The sequence below is a fragment of the Notechis scutatus genome, chromosome 3 (genome assembly GCF_049901735.1).
Source record: "Notechis scutatus isolate UNSWTSFEM ecotype Mainland chromosome 3, rNotScu1.2, whole genome shotgun sequence".
Taxonomy (NCBI): Eukaryota; Metazoa; Chordata; class Lepidosauria; order Squamata; family Elapidae; genus Notechis; species Notechis scutatus.
Window position 1 is genome coordinate 62,725,958 of NC_142011.1, and position 20,312 is coordinate 62,746,269.

A 20,312-nucleotide genomic window follows, 5' to 3' on the forward strand; every position below is an offset into this window, starting at 1 on the left:
GTTCAATTATATCACTCTTTGGACTCTGACCCTTCATTTTTGCAAATACTCTCAACTCACTTTGGTTAGTATAATTTCTACTGTTAATAATTCAATAATTCAATACAGGTTCTTATTTTATAAGAGAACATCAATTAATTATATTTATTTCAGGGGCTTCTACTTGGACTGACTTTCTAGTTATTTATCTGGTCCCTAGCTAAATCCCCAAATTAAGCGGGTTTTTTTTCAGCTACTTAAAAGAAACCAGTATGACTTTGCATGTCTAGAACTATGAACAGTGCTGCAACTTTAAAGTTTAAATCTGTATCATCTACTCTGTACTTTCCAACCTGTCATAATTAATTCAGTTCCTTTCAACTATGAAATCTCCACAATAATAAGAACTTTATCAGAATGGTGTTAGTATGAAGTAGCGTAGCAAACGAAAATCCCGCCGGGAGCAGTCTAGAGCCCTCTCTTCTAAGCAGTTATCATTTTCTGAATTACAGGAACTATAAAAGGACACTCTACTCAAGCTGCCGCTGAATGTCACCTGAAAAGCAATCACAAAAGGGCTCTGTCGTGGCTTATCTCTGAGCTCTGTCACTACGGCAACCAGCAGGGAATAAGTATCCATGGGTCTATGAATTTAAGAATCCCATAAAAGCTAGGGCTAAAAAGGCATGTGCAGACTCTCAGAGATTGACTGCATTAATACATTAGCAAATACTGTGAAACACTGGATAAATGTCAGCAATTATGGAAAAAGCATCTAATAACGATATTCGTTGTCTGTCAAACCCCCGTGAGGTTTGATATGCAACTGCCACTCAAAGAGCTGCTGGTAATTTTATCTCTTTTAGCCTTCTAAATTCAAATCATTCAAATTGGAAAGTAATAAACTGTATAACAGCTTATTTTGAACCTATCACAATTGGCAGTAAATAAACAATGCAGAGAAGAAAACAACTGTTTTACTATACGGTAGGAACAGATTTTCCTAAATGTCTGATACATACGTAGATTTCACACACACACACACACACACACACACACACACACACACACACACACACCATCCTGCCCCAAGATCAAGACAACCTAGAAAAATAAACCCATATCTACAAGTAGCATGATTAAGATGAAAACAGGACAGGAATCAACATTGTTATCACCATTGTAATGCATTTAGAACTGGCAGCCGTTAAGCAGATTTTTCCCAGCCAAAAGCAACTGATATGGACAGCTCCAATTCATCTAAAAGTAGTGAAGAGGCCACAGTTTCATTTATCAAAACATATCAATATATCAGTTAAAGACAATAGGTCTTTACGGTACTAAAAATAAACAAAAAGAATAGTTTCATGATCTCTAAGTAAAAGCTTTTCCTGTCAGGTCATCAGCTAATGCATTTTTCCAAGAAGTTAGATTCAGCCATGTACTGTGCTCTATGACATGGTCCACCCCAAAAACATATACTATATAGATGCTACATGTATGTATGCATGAAGCAGGATTCAGGGGATTCAGGAGACATTTAGCTATGTCAGTAAATGCTCACATTGGTAGGTAGTTAGTAAAACCCCAGTAGCATTAATCAAACTAGTCAGAAATATATGGGTATTATATCCTAGGGTATTTTGAAGTTAGAAAGAAAACAGAAATTTTTGTTCCGTACTGAACAAATATAGGTTACATATATATGCACATGTGTCAAAGATATTTTGAAAAATTAACCATCCATAATTTATTCACTTCAGTTAAAGTTCAAATGCAGCAGCTTATGTCTTGGCAACATAAAGTTATCAGAAGGGAATGCATTAACTTTTTTGAAATCAATAATGTGCTTTCTGCTGTACAAAGTGGTGCTACCTCAAATGTTGAAATACAGCATTCTGTTGGAAAAGCTGGCTGAAGAAGTAGACATAGTGACCGTGTTAAATTAGATCTGCAAATCTAGATCTAATCACCAAGTGAATGGGAGATTATTTCATAATGAGTTCTATTATAATGGAATGTAACCAATTAATAAAATGATTCCATAACCAGCTCTTGCCAGACTTTTAACATCTCAATACAAGACTACATTTATTTTTCTAATCTTCAGAGTAGCTGAGTTCCAGCAAAAGCAATAGCCAAGCATAACTAAACTGAGACATGCTTTCAGGTTCTGCATAAAAGAAGAGGAAATATGGATCAAAATAACAATCAACAACACAGGGCGTTATTTATTTTTCTGAGATTTATATTATCTTTCTTCAGGATATCAAAATGATTTTATTTTATCTGCACAGGAACAAGTGCATGAAGTAGGCTGGGCTGAGGAGAAAGTACCTAGAAAGTTTCCATATTTAAGAATCTCTATAGTTCTAGTGCAACAACTTCACCACTGTATCACTGTTATTAAGTAAGTAATCCAAAATAGAGAAGACTGATATGTTTCTAGTATAATAATAACTACAGGATAAGGGTAGATTAGATGGGACTACCAAGGCAGGATAGTGTGAGTTAATGGGCAAGAGTTTTTTAATCTACATTTTTTAGGCTATTCTCAAACACTGCATAGGAGTGATCAATACACAACAGGTAAGATGGTCTACAAGAATTTAATCCCTTTATTTGATATTTGTTAGAGGAAAAGTATTGGAATTCAAATTTCATTTTTTATTCCAAAACCAAAGGTTGCTTACACATTAGTCTTTTTTTTATATAGTCAATAGAAAAGCATTCTATTTCACACAATGCATTCTCCTAGAAAAATAACATCAATCTCTTGGCTTGCATATACAAACTGACACCATTTGGATTATCTTCTACTTTTTATCCCTAAAGAATTTTTTTTTCTATGAAATCCAATGTGATCAGTGTTATATTTGCTTCTGGATTTATATTAACTTTCCATTTAAAGCAAGCATTATAAAAACAGAATCATACTTTCATATTCTGTACCCTATAATATTTCTACTGAACTGTCAAGTGAAAATCAAATCAACCTTTGCTCCAAAATTCCAAATTTTTGTTTCAAGCTATAAGCACTGTCATCCTGAAATCTTTGCTAACTTTAGTTGGCTTCCCATAATATCCTATAAATAAATTCTAGTGGTAGATAGTACTCAGCAGCACATCTGTTTTTTGTTCTCTGCTTCACTTCTTGAAGGTGGAGAAGGAACAGGAACAAGAGGAAAAGCCACAATTTTAACTCCTAAAGAAATTCCAAGAAGAAGAAGGCAAATGACAACGATGGTGGAGCTACTGGGCAATTCTAAATATAAGTTTCCAGCTGTCTGAATATTACCACAATCTGCTAGAAAGTTCAGTAAAAGGGGCCTTGATCACCCTGCCTTAGTCATGAAAGCCAGCTGGGTAACTTTGTGCCAGTCATTCTTTCTCAGTCCAACCACCTCACAGGGTTGATGTTATGGGGAAAATAGAGAGGGGGAAGGTATGTTAGATTTATTCATCACCTTGAGTTATTTGTAAAATTAATAAAGGCAAAATACAAATAAACAAATAAAATAAGTCCTCTCCCTTCTTTCTCTCTGCGAGTCTGTTGTTACTGATATGGAACTAAAATTGGGACTAAATTGTTTTATATATGTACTTCTAAATAATGCCAGTATGGCAAAAGAGTATATTCCTTAAATTTGGAGTAGGCTAAAATAGGACTTTAAAGCAAGGCCTACCTATTTAATATAAACATTAACATTATTAGTGTACAAAAAGTAAACTATTACTTAATCATGCTAAATGTCATAAATGCCACTTGATTGAGCACAAGGAAATACTATTTACTACTTTGTTAACTGTAGAAATGTGCATCCAAAATTTTTCTTACATTTAGAAAAAACTACAACTGAGAAATTTAACTGAGACAAAGAGCAAAAGAAAACATCCTTCTGGAATATGTGTTTTTCTAACTGTTTAAAACATTAAATTGCTCCTTGTAACTATTCCATAAGGTATTAATAATTTTTAAAATGTGTTGCTATTTTAAATCTCATCACAATAAGATATATTATGTTCCACAAGATAATGGTTTAAGTAAAAAAAAAGCTAAATAAATCTCCACATATATGATGACAACATGCAGATAGTAGAATCACCAAATATCAAATATTTCTTCTAAAATACTACATGTTAAAATGGAACCAGTAAGTGGAAATCAGGAATTGTGCTTATGTTATAATGAAATGAAGCAAATATACACTCCCAGTGCTAGTAACGTTTATATTCTATAGAAACTAAAAAGCCATTCTGAAAGTGTAAAATGGTTCAACAATTTTGCAAGCTCCTTGTTTCTCACAGTTAAACTGACACAGCATGAAAATATTCCCCTACTGGCTCACTTTGCCTACTGATTTTCTTTGTGCAAGTGTGCAAAAAAAAATTTTTTTTAAGTCATTATTCACTTCTCAATCTGTATCCTATATTTTATTAGACTAAAAATAGCAAACAAAGAACGTACTGTCATTCCAAAGGGAGGAGCAGTAGGGCTTTTAAAAAGTCTCTTGACTTTGATGCATTTCTGAATTTAATGTAGAAGAATGAAGCTTATTAGGTTCATAGGAGGCTCGATTACACAGAATCTAATTATTGGAAGTTTATTTAGTTGCCTGTTTGCTAAGGCAAAGGTTAACGAGAACTGTACTGAAAAAGCCTACTGTGGTATAACAAAGTACTTTTATGCTGTATGAAATGTAAATTAAAAGTATTCTAATCAAGTCTATCTTAACTCTTTCGTTATTAGAAGTTACTATTAATATACTTGTAGAGCCATCACTGAGACATTTATTAAAAATAAGTTATTTCCAAAAGCCTGGAATTTTCCAAAGGGGGAAACTAACACTTAAGACTTAGAAACAGACTTCATAAATAGCAAAGGAGGGGCAATTGTTCAGATTGTTATTACTAACATTAAATTTTCATAAATATTAAGTTGGAGGTTCTAATTTCAGATAAAAATTAATTATATTTTTGGGAGTAACACATTCAGAAATGTTTACACAGCTGACGGGGCTCAGCTGCAGTAGTTTCAAGCCGGGAGCTTTCTAGACTCATTTGCTTGAAAAGCAGATGACTTAACAATCACCAATTTCATTAAACTTGAAAAGGAAAAAGAAAATCACCTGCAACATTGTCACTTGTTAAAACAGAGTTTAAAACAGATTTGTGTGTTTTATTCAAGCTGGACATCCTATCATACAGAAAAGCTTTTCCTTTTTGTTTAGTTGGCTACTTTCCAAACAGCTGCTGGTATTTGGATTAGAAATCATGGGTTTTCAAATCCTTTCTGGCCTAAACTCAACTAGCAACAGATGACAATACACCAGTATATTTCAGAGGTTGCAATTAACCTTGTCTATGTTTGTTTTTGTCAAAAGCTTCAGTTCTACATCCAATACAGGGACTAGCTACTTTCCTTGAAAATACCAATGTGGCACTCTTGTGCCAAATGTACAGTATAGTGAACAGCCATTCTTTGCCCTCAGAATCGAAGTGAACTTAAAAAGTGTGACAACTATTTTATAACATGCTATACATCAAATATGGAATGACTATAAAGTCTCAACTACAGCCAGAAACATCTGTTTTATGAGAAGTCTTACATATTAAAGACAATTTTCAATTTACAACAATATGCATGTATTTCAATAGGTAACAATATGAACAAATAGCGTGAACCATTTGTCTTACTACAGAGAGAAGATATAATATTGTTATAATTACCAAAACTTGGTGGATGAAACTTATGACTGGAATGTACTGCTAGGATACAAATTGTTAAAAAAATTCAGAGGAGGAGGTGGGAGTTGTATTATAGGTAAGAAATCACTACACCTCTACAGAAATGCATAAAAACAAGGCTGAAAGCTTTGTTGAATGCACGTGGGTTAATATAAAAGGAAAAACAATGATATTGCCATAAATGTATAGTACAGGCCACCCATGACGCAAAAAAGATGCCGAGACCCTAGAATGAGTACAGAGAAGAGCAACAAAGATGATAAGGGATCTAGAGGCTAAACTGTACAACGAAAGGTTGGGAGAACTAGTCTAACAAAGAGAAGGACTAGGGATGACATGATAGCAGTCTTCCAATATTTGAAGGCCTATCACAGAGAAAAGAGAGTTGACCTGTTCTCCAAAGCACGTGAGATCAAGAGAAGAAGTAATGGGTGAAAAATCGTTAAAGAGAGATCCAACCTAGAGCTAAGGAGAAATTTCCTGACAATGAAAACAATTAATCAGGCTTTCCTCCAGAAATTGTGGGTGCTCCAGCACTAGAAGTTTTCAAAAAGAGATTGGACAACCATTTGTCAGGAATAGGGTCTCCTGCTTGAGTAAGGGTTGGATTAGAAGACCTCCAAGGTCCCTTTCATCCTTGTTAATCTATGTTCTAGTTGTCTCCTTCTACAAAAGAACAAGAACTACTTTTCCCTCATTCCTATGATCACTTTTCACAAGTGTTCATGTAAACCTACATAAATGCTAACAAAAATGTACAGTATAAAATGACACACGACTTTTTTTAAAAAAGTTGTCTCACATTTAATAAAACATATTCCCCAATAGATATATACAAGATTAAGCACTTGTGATATCTTCTTGCAGGAACATCATGGTAAAGAATACTGCATGATTCACTGATCTGGTGTTGTCAAAAGCAATTGAAAAAAATAGTTTACTAAATGATATTCATTCATTCAACAACATACACAGTGACTCCAGGAGATGTACAACATTAAAAACCAATCATTAAAAATCCACAATTTAAACTCCATTCAATCTCAACCCCCTAGTGGCAGTGACAACAGAATAAGGCAAGCCACTTGATCAGCTCCAAATGGGGTCCCCAAGCCCACTGCCAAAACCATGTCTTCAAGGACTTGTAATCCTATCACAAAGCATATCAACGGTTGTTTTTATTCTAAGAATCTGCATTAAGAATTTACTCCTAATTTAGAAGCCATAAATTAATGGCTCAGTTGCTTTAATGTACTACCGGTACTAGTCAGATAAATTAGAGCATTTGGCCATTCTTGGCTGATCATGAAAAGCTAAACAGAGCAGGATATTTAGTAATTGGATAAAAGACCACCAGGAAATGCCACAAAAAAAGAAAAGATCTGGAAGAAGATAAGGCAAACTGCTTAAATATTCTTACCAATAAAAGTACATAGGTATGAAATCAACTGGAGTCAAGCTTTACATAAAAACATTGTACTAAATTACAAAACATATTTGCATATGTAACAAGTATTTCCAACAGAAAACCACAATATGGGTTAGAAACATACATTACAGCATTTATAGTAATTATGACTTACTGAGTCATCTGTAGCAGAAGCAGGCCAGCCTTCCCAATATTGATGACGAACAGGGATACTAGTCAGGTCATACACATTTCGTTTAACCTGCCGTAAACAAACAAACAAATAAATAATGGATGCAAATACTTACTTTATACAACCAGCATTCCTGTTCAGTAATTTAAATACAATAATTGTATGTGCCGCTCAAGTTGAGAAATTGTGATTTTTTTAAAAGCAATCCTTAAGATCTCTAATGAAAGTTGGAATCAAAATTTAGTTGTTTACTTCCATACCAAATGTTTTATAGACACATCCATCAAGTTTACTGTGAAATTACCTGGAGATAAATGTACCTAGTACACACACTCTCTTAACACACATTCTCTCTCTCCCCTCCCCCAATTTTAGAAAGTGATGCACCTGTTGAACTGAACTGAAGTTTAAGAAACCTTATTCATAATAGCTATATTTAATGTGCTACAAGTTTCAAGTTGTTTTTGTTGCAAAAGTTTTAGCGTTTTTGCATACCAAATGAAACTTTACCTGATTCGTTCATAATATAGTTGCGCTCTCTCTCTCTCTCTCTCTCCTCCCTCCCTCTCCTACACACATTCACACACACTTTCATATGCACACACAGGCACATATACATACACAAAAATGCATAGGGCAACCAAGAAAACCTTCCAGATTTTGCGTTTTAGATTACAAACCAACAATTCCAGAATGGGTGTTTTCACAAGTGCAGGATAACCTACAGAGAATAAAGGTAAACTCCCTAAACAGTTAAGAAATCTTTTTAAAAAATATTTTCCATGTCAAGAGACAACAGACATGACTATTATTGTAACTGACATAAGAAAATTCAGTACTATGTATTTCCTAAAATGAGTTAATATGTCCAGAAATAAAAAGCACTGAAAATAATTTCCCTATTTTATTTATTACAGAAATTAATATCATTTTAATAATTAAGATACAAACTACAAAATAAAGACAAGGAGTTTCCTTATCTAAGAAACCAATGTTAGTCATATAATAAAATCTACAAAAACAGCAATAAGAATAAATACTGTTCTTCAACACCAATGAAGTAAAAATAACCAAATTCAGGAAACTGGATTCTTTACATTCCATTCTAATTCCAAAACACAACACCACAGCATTATGAAATAAACAGTATTCTCCTTTTTCCATTCATTCATCTGTAACTCCACTGATTTCAATAACATTCCTTTGCTATTCTAAGCCTGAAAGGCATTTCTACTTATAGTGTTATGTTGGTATAAAGCACAATGCCAGATTGATGTGCTGAACTAACGTGATCAAAGTTTGAGTAATGTTAGCCAACGCACAAGTATTATTCAACCAGAATGACATCTGTTGAGCAGCTTGTTGCAAAATACACTAGTTGTTAGAGACAGGCCTCAGCTGGGAAGTAGCAGGTAAAATGTATTTAGGCATGCACTGTGTTTAGTTAAACAAATGGCTGAGGTTATATTCACAAATGCCTTCTGAAAAGATGCCAAAGCCAGTCCTCTTTTGACCTATAGTTTTTTTAAAGTTGCTCTCTGATAATGTATCAACTGGCCTATTAAAAAAAACTATCAATGCAATGTTTTAAAATGAACAGATCCTATATCAATGCACAGAGGATTCTATGTTGAGAATATTTTATGTAAAATGAAGTTTTATATGTTCTTATACAGTCAAGGCTTAGCATAAAAGTAGGAGAACTTAGATTTACAGACTGACATAGCAGTTTCTTGTGGTAAATATTTCGAAACAGTGGCAGCAACAATGGGCCTTCAGCTATTCCTCCTAAGTATCCCAAATAGACACTTAAGCCAACACTATGGTGGTAACAATATTTGCTTGTTGTTGAACTCTTGGAGGTTGGATGTCTCCACTGATTGTCTTTTCCCAAATTAGACAGACAGAAATCTAATTAATTTAAATAAGGGAAAAATTAAGCTGGTGTTCAACATTTGCAACATTCAACAATTAAGAAAACACATCATTTGGTCTTCCTCCATTCTACGTTAACAGCCTTCCATATGTCATGGGGAGGCCCATATTGATCTCCGTTATCCATTATGGCTTTGGTCAAGCAGTGTAACTTTTTTTAGTAAAACAGAGAAGGCACGGGCTAGGATAACAGCATTTTTTGTACCTCTATGCCCCATGCAGCATTAGTGACAGTACAGATCAGTTTTTAGCATTTGGCCAGTATTTCAAAAAAGCAACCAAGTAGTATTCCAGGTAGCTATGATTTCTAATGTAGAGACTATAGTACTTGAAAACCAACCTATTGCCGCCTGCATCCCACCACTGGAAGATATATGCATACTGATACACACTAAGGATAAAACGTGTATTTCAGAAATGAAAATATAGCTAATGCATCAATTCTGCTATATTATTCTCATAAGCAAATGAAAAAGCAATCAGCAAAAAAGAGGGGGTTCAGATTTTGAGCCCCTTTTTATTAATAGTATTTACCCTAATCTTGCAATTGCTGATCAATCCTAACATCCCAGTTCTTATATTTCAAAGGTTGAAGAAGGTACAATATTTTTCACATGTGCATTCAGAATAGTAAAAGAACAATCTTCATTTTTAGCCTATACATCTTCAATTTATTTTGAACAGATTCCATTTTAAATATTTGTTCCTTGTAAGCCACCTTGAATTGGCAAATGTACAAACTCATCAGCCTCAGTTCCACTTATTTACTTCTTATTTATCATTTTATATAAAACCTAACATTTTATATAACAATTGCATTTCATACACAAAAAACTGTTAGGAATGAATATAGATTGCTAATGAAATATATTGCAACATTTCATTCAGAAATATATATTTGAACAGCTAGAATAAAATAAATGACTCAGGATATAGCAAAATGGCTGCTAATAAATATTAAGAAAAGATGATCTGCCTTAGGGGATAGGTAGTATATTAAAAATCATAACATCAGGAACTCAAGTTCTATAGCTTCTTCTTCCTACATGAAAATTATTGATTTTAAAAATAAAATATGTTCTTTATTTTGTAGATGTGGCATTATTATAAGATTACTCTCAGCAATAAGATTATTCTCAGCAGACCAAGATGATTTGTGCAGCAATGTATAACTGAATGCTGGTTTTTTAAATATCACATGCCCTGCCCCCAAAGGTTTGTTGTTTAAGGGCACATGCAGAAGCACTGGAAAACAAACAGATCAATAGAACAGACAAATGGAGTGATGAAGGGTCATTTGCGCAGGGTTGTATTACAGAACTGATAGGCTGCACAAATTTTCTTTTTTTAAGTATGAGGAGGACAAAAACAAAACATTAGACTGTGAGTTAATCAAGAGGCTGCAGCCCTAAATTTATTTATTAGGAGGTAAATCCATTGAACATAGTGAATAATATGTTCAGGACTGAACTCTACAATTTAAAAGGATACTACAGAAGGTGTCAAGCTTCATTGAAGAGCAAAGAGTGCTCTCAAACAATTTTAGGGGCAAGATCCTGTTTAAAATCATATACAAAACTTAATCCACATTGTATATTATTTGATGATAATCTAACTGGCATCATAATAATCTAATTGGCATTTCTCCTCCATCACAGCTTTCATTATTTCTTAATCCTTCTCTTCCCTTGCCTGTTTCTGTGAAATTTTTCCCCACCCCTACTGCTCCTCCATTTCTCTTCAAAATTTGTTTGATGCAAATGAAGAAAATTAGAAATGCAATCAAAGAATGTAAAAAGATATGGAAGAGCCATTATTTGGGAATTGACTTGGAAGTCAGTTAGAAAAATACATTCCAGAGTATCTTTTGTGGATGAAACGTAACCATATTTAAACCTAGCCCTTACCTTTCCTTAATATCTAATGAAATATCATCTAGCTCTTCATAGTTTCTGTTTTTAAATTTGATGATCCCTGAACATGATTTCACATAAAAATATGTCTGAAAAAATGCTGAAAAAACATTTTGAAGCATTATCAATGAAAAAGGAACTTTTAAAATGTGAGTAAAGAAAATATTTTGTATTTCCAGAAGCATTTGGAAGAGAACTGCTTTTGAAAAATTCCTCTCCTCAGAATGTCCTTTGCCTGTGATATATGAGAATCATGAAAACTATTCCTGAAGCTGCTATTTGCAGAGGAGTGGGGGGAGGACAGAACCGTAACAGTTTTGTACCAATTTTCTCATATATTATAGCATAGGCAAATCCTTAAAATGGAGCCTCCTTAAAAATGGAGCTTTCCAGAATGGCACGAGACTACCACAAGGCTTCCTCTGTAGGAAAGCTGAGCTCGGATTGGCTGGGCAGCTCTGTCAGTAACTATAGAAAACAGAAAAGTTAGTTGGGTATTGCTGGACCCCTGGAGGTAGCTGAGAAGCAGGCTGAGTCTTGAAAGCTGCAACAGATTTACACACACCAGTAGCCTCTGAGCTAGCCTGAGGGTCCCTTGGATGACTGAGTTGGCTGGGTCAGGAGTAGGTAGAGGACTTATAGGAAATGTGAGGGGGACCATGTCCAAGCCTCATGGGGAGGAGAAGCAAAGAACTGACCCAGGGTTTTCACTAGGCCAGCCCCACATCCTGAAGCAACATTTGATGTGCTTAATGATTTGCATGGTCGCTTAACAACTGCCCCTGGGAGAGCAGTTTTAGGGGTCATGAAGGAAGGTGATTGTGTGGGTTTGTGTCATGACTTGTAACAGTAATGGGCAGGCTCCATTGAAGTAGCCACATTAGGACTATCTGTACTTGTTTTGCCTCCATGAAACATTTTAATAACAATTTATGTATACATCCTAGTCAGTGGTGGAATTCAAAATTTTTTACTACCAGTTCTGTGGGCATGGCTTGGTGGGCGTGGCAGGGGAAGGCTAGTGTAAAATCTCCAGTCAGAGGTGGTATTTGCCGGTTCTCCGAACTACTCAAACTTTCTGCTACCAGTTCTCCAGAACTGGTCAAAACCTGCTGAATACCACCTCTGATCCTAGTAGGTGTCTTGATTCAAATTTTATTCTTTGCTAAGGTAGCTTTTTACCACAGACATTTTAAATTTTAATAATTATGTTGAATTGTGAATATTTTAATTTTTATTAAGTTGACATGAGTTGGTATAGATTTGATGATATCGGTATTAAAAATTAAAAAATAGATGGGCTGCATACCAAAAATCTATGGCACTGGATTAAAGACATATAATAAAAATGTTATCGTTCACAAGTTCATTATAAACTTTTAGTATATTCTGGTCCTGAATAAATTTCTTTCTCCATAAAAGATGATAAGAAGCAATTGATGAATCTATTCCCTCATCTATTTCCCACAGCAGCAAGATGTCCACAAGAAGTATATTGAGGAAAATATATTTCCACAGTTGGTACCCACAACTATTATTTCACTCTAATATATATCATAGATAATAGCCTTTATCTGTAGCAAAAGAGTAAAAAACAGAATTAATGCTCAATAACTGAAGTGCAGTTCCACAAAGGAAAAAAGGGGATTGCTTAACAGAGACAGAAAGTACAATTAGTTGTCTTATAGCACTACCATCAATATTCAGTGACTGCAACAGAGTGATTAATATAAAACTGAAATGAGAACAAATGGCACAATTTTTAATGTTGAGTATGGATAATATTTTTGGAGACACTTAGTTGTTTGTCACATGTTTGGAAGGGGCAGACACTTTGGCAGAAACGGTGACATTTTCCAGCTTGACAAACTATGGGCCTAGAGTTTGGTATAAGCCTTCAGAGCGTATTCCTTTATCAATAGGCTTTCAAACTGTGTTTATTTGGCTGCAATACTGATAACGCAAGAGTTGCTGGATATTCTAAGTCTCTGGGGTCAGGAAGTGAAGACAAGAAACCCAATTTTAGATAATAAATAAAAATCCTGCCATAACAGATGTATTTTAGAAAAATCTGGATTACCTAATAAACAACAAGGTGAATACATTTATTTCAACAATAATGAACAGTAACATTTTCAACATGAAAATGCCTAAGTCTGGAAATTAGATGAACCTTTCTTTTGCACATTGATGTAGAATATTAGAGCAGCAGTTATAACATTTGTGATTGGATTTGAACGAAAATGGCTAGCACATGGACTGATATAATGTTTCTAATAAAAAGTTTACCAAAAAAAGTAATTGAAGTAGTGTTGAAATGGGGCAGGAAACTCAAATGCTGGTGAAATGATGTGTTACAGGAATGATATTAATCACTTTAAAAGGGGAAAGGAGAAATACAGCATGAGCTTATTTCTACTAAAGAGAGCTTCACACATAATTAAAAACTCACCATGGAGCAAAGTCCCATCTAGATTCAAAGATTTGGTTATAAATTTAAACAAGGCTTAAAAATCTTAAACAACTTAGACAAATTTGAAGATTGTTCTATAAGAAAGACCTTGAATAAGGTATATGATTGCAATGAGTTATTGAGACTGCTGCTACAGCAATTTGGTTTTCTATTAAACTAAATTAAATATAATTAAATGGTTGCAATTATTCCATTTACAAATAGTTTCTATCAGTTTGACAAACAAAACCATAGGCTAAAAAACAGTACCTCATATATAAGACAAACTTTTAGTGATGCACCAAAATGAAATAAGGTGTTCATATATTTTTTATGCCAGACCTCTAAAGGTATTGTACCAAGTTGAAGATTCTCTCTGAGTGCACAAAACAGATTCTTTCACAAATGTGAAAATAAGACTTCAACAAAATAGAGTATTTCTGATCTTAACATATAAATCAAACTCTGGGATAGAATAAATAGCAGGTTTGGAAAATGTGATCAAGAAATGGTCCAAGCAAACTCTTGGTCAACCTTGAACTAACAGTATACAAATACTAGGAATCAAAGAAGACAACTGGTACTCAAAACTCCTGGGCAGTTATAAGCTTCAAACAAAAAGTACTGAGGATTCAAGGAACTTGGAGACTGTGCTCCAGATGGGCAGAATAAAGAATCAACAGGATGATCTGTCTGAATGAAAAAGAAGCACATGGTGGGTCTTAACTACTTCATTGTTTTGCTCTCATCAGTAAAAGAAAGCAATGCAGTATGAGTAGTGCCTAGGGGATATACACTGACCAGTTGATCTGTCTTAGAAATAGGAACATTTCAGAATTGTCTGGTTTATTTTCTTCAAAAAAGGCTCTGAGCTGACCAATTTATAGGTTGGTTGGATCACGTTACATGGGTCAATTGCCTGGGTACTCATATGGCAAAGAGGCATTTTAAGATATTGGTCATACATTAGAAGCAACTCCTCTTTAAATTAATGAAGGAAGGAGGAACATAATTCTAATTTTGTCATTATAGGAAATGCATAAATAACAAGATTCTGTCTTTTCTGTACTCCAGCAATTCTCCTCTGCAAGAGTGCATCTATTACTCTGTTTTTATCCTATATAGACATAAAAACTACTTCCATTCATAAATCACTGGGGAAGTAAAGCTCTCACAGACCATTGACAAAACATACTCATTATCATATACACAAAATATAATAGTTAATCAATATTAGTAAAATCTCACTTCTAATTTTCCTTCCATCTAATATTTACATTTTCTTATAATAAAGATTGCTTGTCAGATGCTTAAGTTCCTCAAGATAACCAAAACTTACTTCCATTGTAACCAAGAAGAGCATAAAGAGTCTTTTATGTTTTCAGAGCTATAACAAACAGTATTACAAGTTTGAAGAGTAAAGTATTTAAATCCATAACACATTTCTGCTTACGTACAAATATATGTCACAGTGAATGGTAACTTCTGTCATAGTAAACATTCCAACATTACCCTGTTGTACTCATAAGCAGTCTTAGTATACAGAAAGAATTCTTTTAAAAATTTATTTCCATTTAACTCCTCACTAACAAAGCTATTCCTTAGCTCATCTTTGCCATAACCTTCTCTATTCAGAAACATATGGGAAAAGACATTAAATAACTACTGCAAAGCATAGACTTCTAGTATTAGTGCTACACACTGCATACCCCTATTTTTTGTTCCAACTACTCTATTTAATCTATCATTATGATTCAGTGACCCTACACTAAATTTAAACCAGATCCTTCCTTCCTCCCATGCCTAAATGCACATACTTTTCTGGTTGTAGATGCCCTCAAGTATTATCTACTCTACAGGGTTTCTCTAATCTCACTTCTGAGCTATGCAATGTTATACAATCAAGAAATTGCTGCGTACAACTTAACTATGGAGGTTTACACACAAAACAAAATTAAGATGTTTTATTAGAAATGTTTTTATTATATTCCAACATTTAAAACCCACAACAAAACTACCGTTTTTAATATTTATGTATTTTCAGCTTTTAAGACATATGCATACATAATATAACACAACTTTTATTACATTTTAAAGTACCCAATCCTAAATTTGTTGATCATATGTAATCATGCAAATGCCTAATTACTAAGAAAGTTTAGATTAAAATTGAAGAACAATTGAAGGATAATTTGTGCTCAGATTATTGCAAATACATATACTCTGTCATTACCTTCATGCCCTTTATGTTGCACCAAAATTTGATCAATAAATTTCAGAGGATTTCAAACTACTGATTTGAAATTTCATTTGCTAATCTGTCTAGGGGGCATCCAATCAAGAAGCATAAATAAAAAACAAAACAAAACACCACAGCAGGAATGCAAGATAAGCAGAATAAGATTCGGAGTCCACAGATCCAATGAAATCCAGGACCTAGTGGATTGTACCAGCCTTGCCTGTTAACCCACAATGCTTCTGCATAACCCTTCTATTTGCTACCTATCGAGTGTAAAAAAAAAAAAAAGAATTGTTAAACATTTGGTAGGTTTAATATTCCAACAACTTATTCTTTCTTAAATCAATCAGTAAGAAGTATAGTATAACAAATGTAGTATAACTATGTTCTTACTGACAATATTTTAAAATGTCACACTATTAAGTTGGAAAATAGGTTTTATTTCTATTAAAAAGTTATGTTGAAATAGCTATGTTAAAATTCTTGCTCAAACATTAAGAAGTATAAGGAAGAAAAGATATAAAAAGATGTAGATCAACCGAATGTGGACGCATTCTATCAATATCATTTCTGTTTTGAAGCAGCTGTTCAATGTATTGCTATTTAAATGGTACAGAGATGGGGGAGGGGGAAAACTAAATGAAAAGCAAGTCTCTTAAAAAAACTTATCTACAGACATAGGAGTGAGACATGAATTTACCAATGTAACAGAACATTATATCTTTTATCTGGGATTCTTTCCTATGAAATAAATGAATTGGTTTTTGTGAACAGTCATTTGATGACCATATGTCTACCAAATTCAGATCAAAGATTCAGATAAGGCCCTACTTCTTACTTTTCTTACTTCTACAGAAAATGTATATATATTTGCAAAATATAAAAGAATGAGATTGATTGATTGCCTTACCCATAGATTCATTGATCAGTGTTTTATTTTAATTATTATAATCTGCACAATTTATGATCCATTTGTTAATTTTATAATGAGCATTATCTTATAGCTGTATGTGCTACAAAAATGATTTAGAAGAGGTGTTCTAGAATGTGGATGCAGCAATTTAACAAGGAACTGTGGGGTTTTTTCAGGATTCCACATGAGCCTGAAAGAAGACACAGTTCATTTAAGTAGTCAATTAATTACAACAGCCACATCCTCAATGGAGATACATCTGTTTTCAGGCTCTATTGAAACCTTTAAAAGGTGTGTTTGCTTTGCATTCTGAAAATCTCTCTTGAATCAGGCTTAATGTATATATTTCCAGTCTCATATTTATTCTTTAATTTGTTACGCGGTTTCAAACAGCTGTGCACTGAAACTCACAAGGACTGTGTTATAACTGTATGAAGGTATTTTATTTATTTAGTGTTATTTGCTGATTGCATTTCTATCTCAATTTTGCTGACAGATCAAATCTGCTTCTGGTGTCTTTCTTAATTTAAGAAACATAACAAATGTCCCTGTGAGGTAGTTGTGATAAATGGATCATTCAGTAAGCTTCATGTGTAGACTAGGAGTCAATCTTGTCCAAGCTCAGCATTCTCACTAATAATTGAGATCACTCCAAATTATTTGCTCATCAGGACAAAATTTTTAAAAACATACATAGAATTATTTCTCATATATTTTTCAGGCACAAGGTCTCAGTTTGACTTCTGTGGTGATTTTAGTCCACCCTTTACATTAAGTTTTACATTAGGCCTTGTCTTTATTTTTGGCATTTTAAAACCTAGTACCATTATCATTTTACCAGACCTTCATATTTACCCCCTTTCCTGCTTATTAATATACTTTTTATATTTAACCCTATTTTGTAAAAGGTCTGCATTCACTTTTTTCAACATTAAATAAAAATGAAAAGAAAAAGACTGATTCAAAGCAGCTGCTATTATTGTCTCACAGCAGCAAAGAGCACCAATACGCTGACCAAATTCCATAAACACACAAGAGTAGCTAGCTCACAATGGCTGAGCAGTCATGAGTGCAGCCCACAAATCCACCCTGGCCAAGGGAGCACAACTGATGGAGGGGGAGGAAACGATGGAGGACTAACACAGCCATCTGGTGCACAGAGACTCTCAGGCAAACATTAGGTCATAAAAGCGATAACAAAAGACTGGTATGCAATAAAAAACATAGACGTACAAACATGATGAATGTGTTCTGGACTCCTCTGCAAGGAGTTCATAATGCAGCATACACAGTGATACATGGAGTGCATCAACAGAGAAAAACAGCCACTGACATGAGCACAGGGGGCAACAGAAGCCTGGAGAACCAATTAGCTTAACATTGAAAGACTGAAGAAGCCTGAAGGTTAGTGACAGTGGGGTGTCGGTGGCTTTGAGGATGCTATAGACATTGGTATTCTGTGTTGTAGAGGAATTCTACACTCCCACAGTCCTGAACAATGTAATTCCATCCATAACATCACCACAAGCAGCTGCAACATTGAACACAACACTGTAGATGACTGTTCCAGTGCAGGGGGGAAAAAACCCAACCAACTGGAATTTAAAAGTTGAAAATGAAATCTTTCCAAATTTCTTTATCTCCATTGTCCAAATCTAGAGATTCAGATGTAGCTTTGGGCACAAATACATAATTAAGTTAAATGCAGCAAAACATGGACATTTTTCTACATCTATAATAAACCTATTTTGGGGGCTTTCAAACCAATTCTTAAGTTCCTCATTCTGGCAGGTCTATGAATATTTTCAATTTCTGATTTTCTAAGATAATGCTGTCTATACTGACAATATTATTTCTTCTTGTGCCAATTATTTCTCTTTCCCCACACTTATATCTACATGATTATACATAATACTAACTATCATTATGAAAAAAGTTTTCTTAATTTTATTATCCCAGCACGTTCAGAAAGCAACTGTAGGTACAGATGTAACAAAATAGAAAATAGTCACTATTGGATAAGGCATTGGAAGAGAAAAGGCACTGCGACTTTTTAATTCTTGGGTACTTTCATCAGGTCAGCAGTTTAGCGGTTTGAATCCACATACGGAATGAGCTTCTGTTACTTGTCCCAGCTTCTGCCAATCTAGCAGTTCAAAAGCACATAAAAAAAGTGCAAGTAGAAAAATAGGGACCACTTTGATGGGAAGGTAACAGCGCTCCATGCGCCTTCAGCGTTTAGTTATGTTGGCCACATGACCTTGGTGACATCTTTGGACAGCGCTGGCTCTTCGTCTTAGAAACGGAGATGAGTACTACCCCCTAGAGCTGGAAACGACTAGAACACATGTGCGTGGGAACCTTTATCTTTACCTTACTTTCATTATAAAACATATGTATTCTTTGTAAAAAATATTTACTGATAATAGTTCGTGTGAAACCATCCATAAAAATGATACCGGATTCTCAAGAGGACGGTTAACAGAATAAAGGATAGCTTCAACAATGACCCTTTCTTTGCCACCAATTTTATTATTCCATAAGTCTGGGCAGTTCAATCTTAGGGTGTTTGATTAGCCTGGGTGCACTGTGATGGATTCACCCTATGGACATGAAGAATGCTATGACATCAAATTAAACCATATGTTCTTTGTCTAACAGGCAAATATACCAGCAAATAAAAGGAATACTGTAATGATATGTAGGAACGACTTTGGTAGACAGAAGAAAAAGTCGCAGACTACACAACGATCAGACAAGCTATACCTGAGCCAAGAAGAAAGAAATGTGGGTATGATAAACATCTCAGAAGGTACTCTTCCTAGTTTCTTGGATTGTAAAGGCAAGAGAGGGGGGAAGAGATGCCTCTCCCTGACATACTTAACCAATCTAGCCACCAGAGGGCCTTTATACTGGCATGATGTCATCTCTTCCCCTCAGCTGTTTTTCATGCTCAATACAGGAGACTTCCCTACACAGAAAGACAATGCCTGTGTGTGACTCTGGATGCAGAGCACACATGACAATTTTATATTATTTTTACAATTTTATGTTGGCCAAGTTCTGCTCAGCAGAGCTTATAATATGTCAGATGATGACTTGTGCCTCTAACTAGCCTTTATGAGTATTTTAATAGTTAGTTAAGAGTATGTAGTAGATTTAGTTAGCCTTACATTAACTTTTATGTCTTTTTTTATATTAAATATTTTAACACATCCCTTTTTTCTTTTGTTTTACATATATCTATGCATCTACATATAGCTTGCTATCTATCCTCAGTACGTGTATATTGTTTATGTTTTTTAAGTTTGTGTAATTTTTGTTTTAATATTTTTAGCTTTTTTAAAAAAATGTTTGTATCCCACCCTCTTTATTCCATTCTATGACCTTAATAAAGATTTGATCAATTGATACCAGTCTTGCAAGAAAGTCCAGATAAGAAGCACACTCGAAACATATTTTACAAATACAAGTAGTCCTCAACTTACAACAGTTCATTTAGTGACCATTTGAAGTTACAATGGCACTGAAA

The 20,312-nt window shown here is 34.3% G+C and overlaps 1 protein-coding gene across 1 annotated transcript in view; it reads right to left on the reverse strand.

Moving 5' to 3' along the window:
- The window catches only part of FAF1 (Fas associated factor 1), a 200,409-nt gene that overhangs the window by 94,559 nt on the left and 85,538 nt on the right, over nucleotides 1-20,312 (reverse strand). Inside the window, exon 8 of the mRNA XM_026665839.2 lies at nucleotides 7,311-7,397. Coding sequence (XP_026521624.2) covers nucleotides 7,311-7,397 — 87 coding nt within the window. The remainder of the gene's footprint in view (nucleotides 1-7,310; nucleotides 7,398-20,312) is intronic.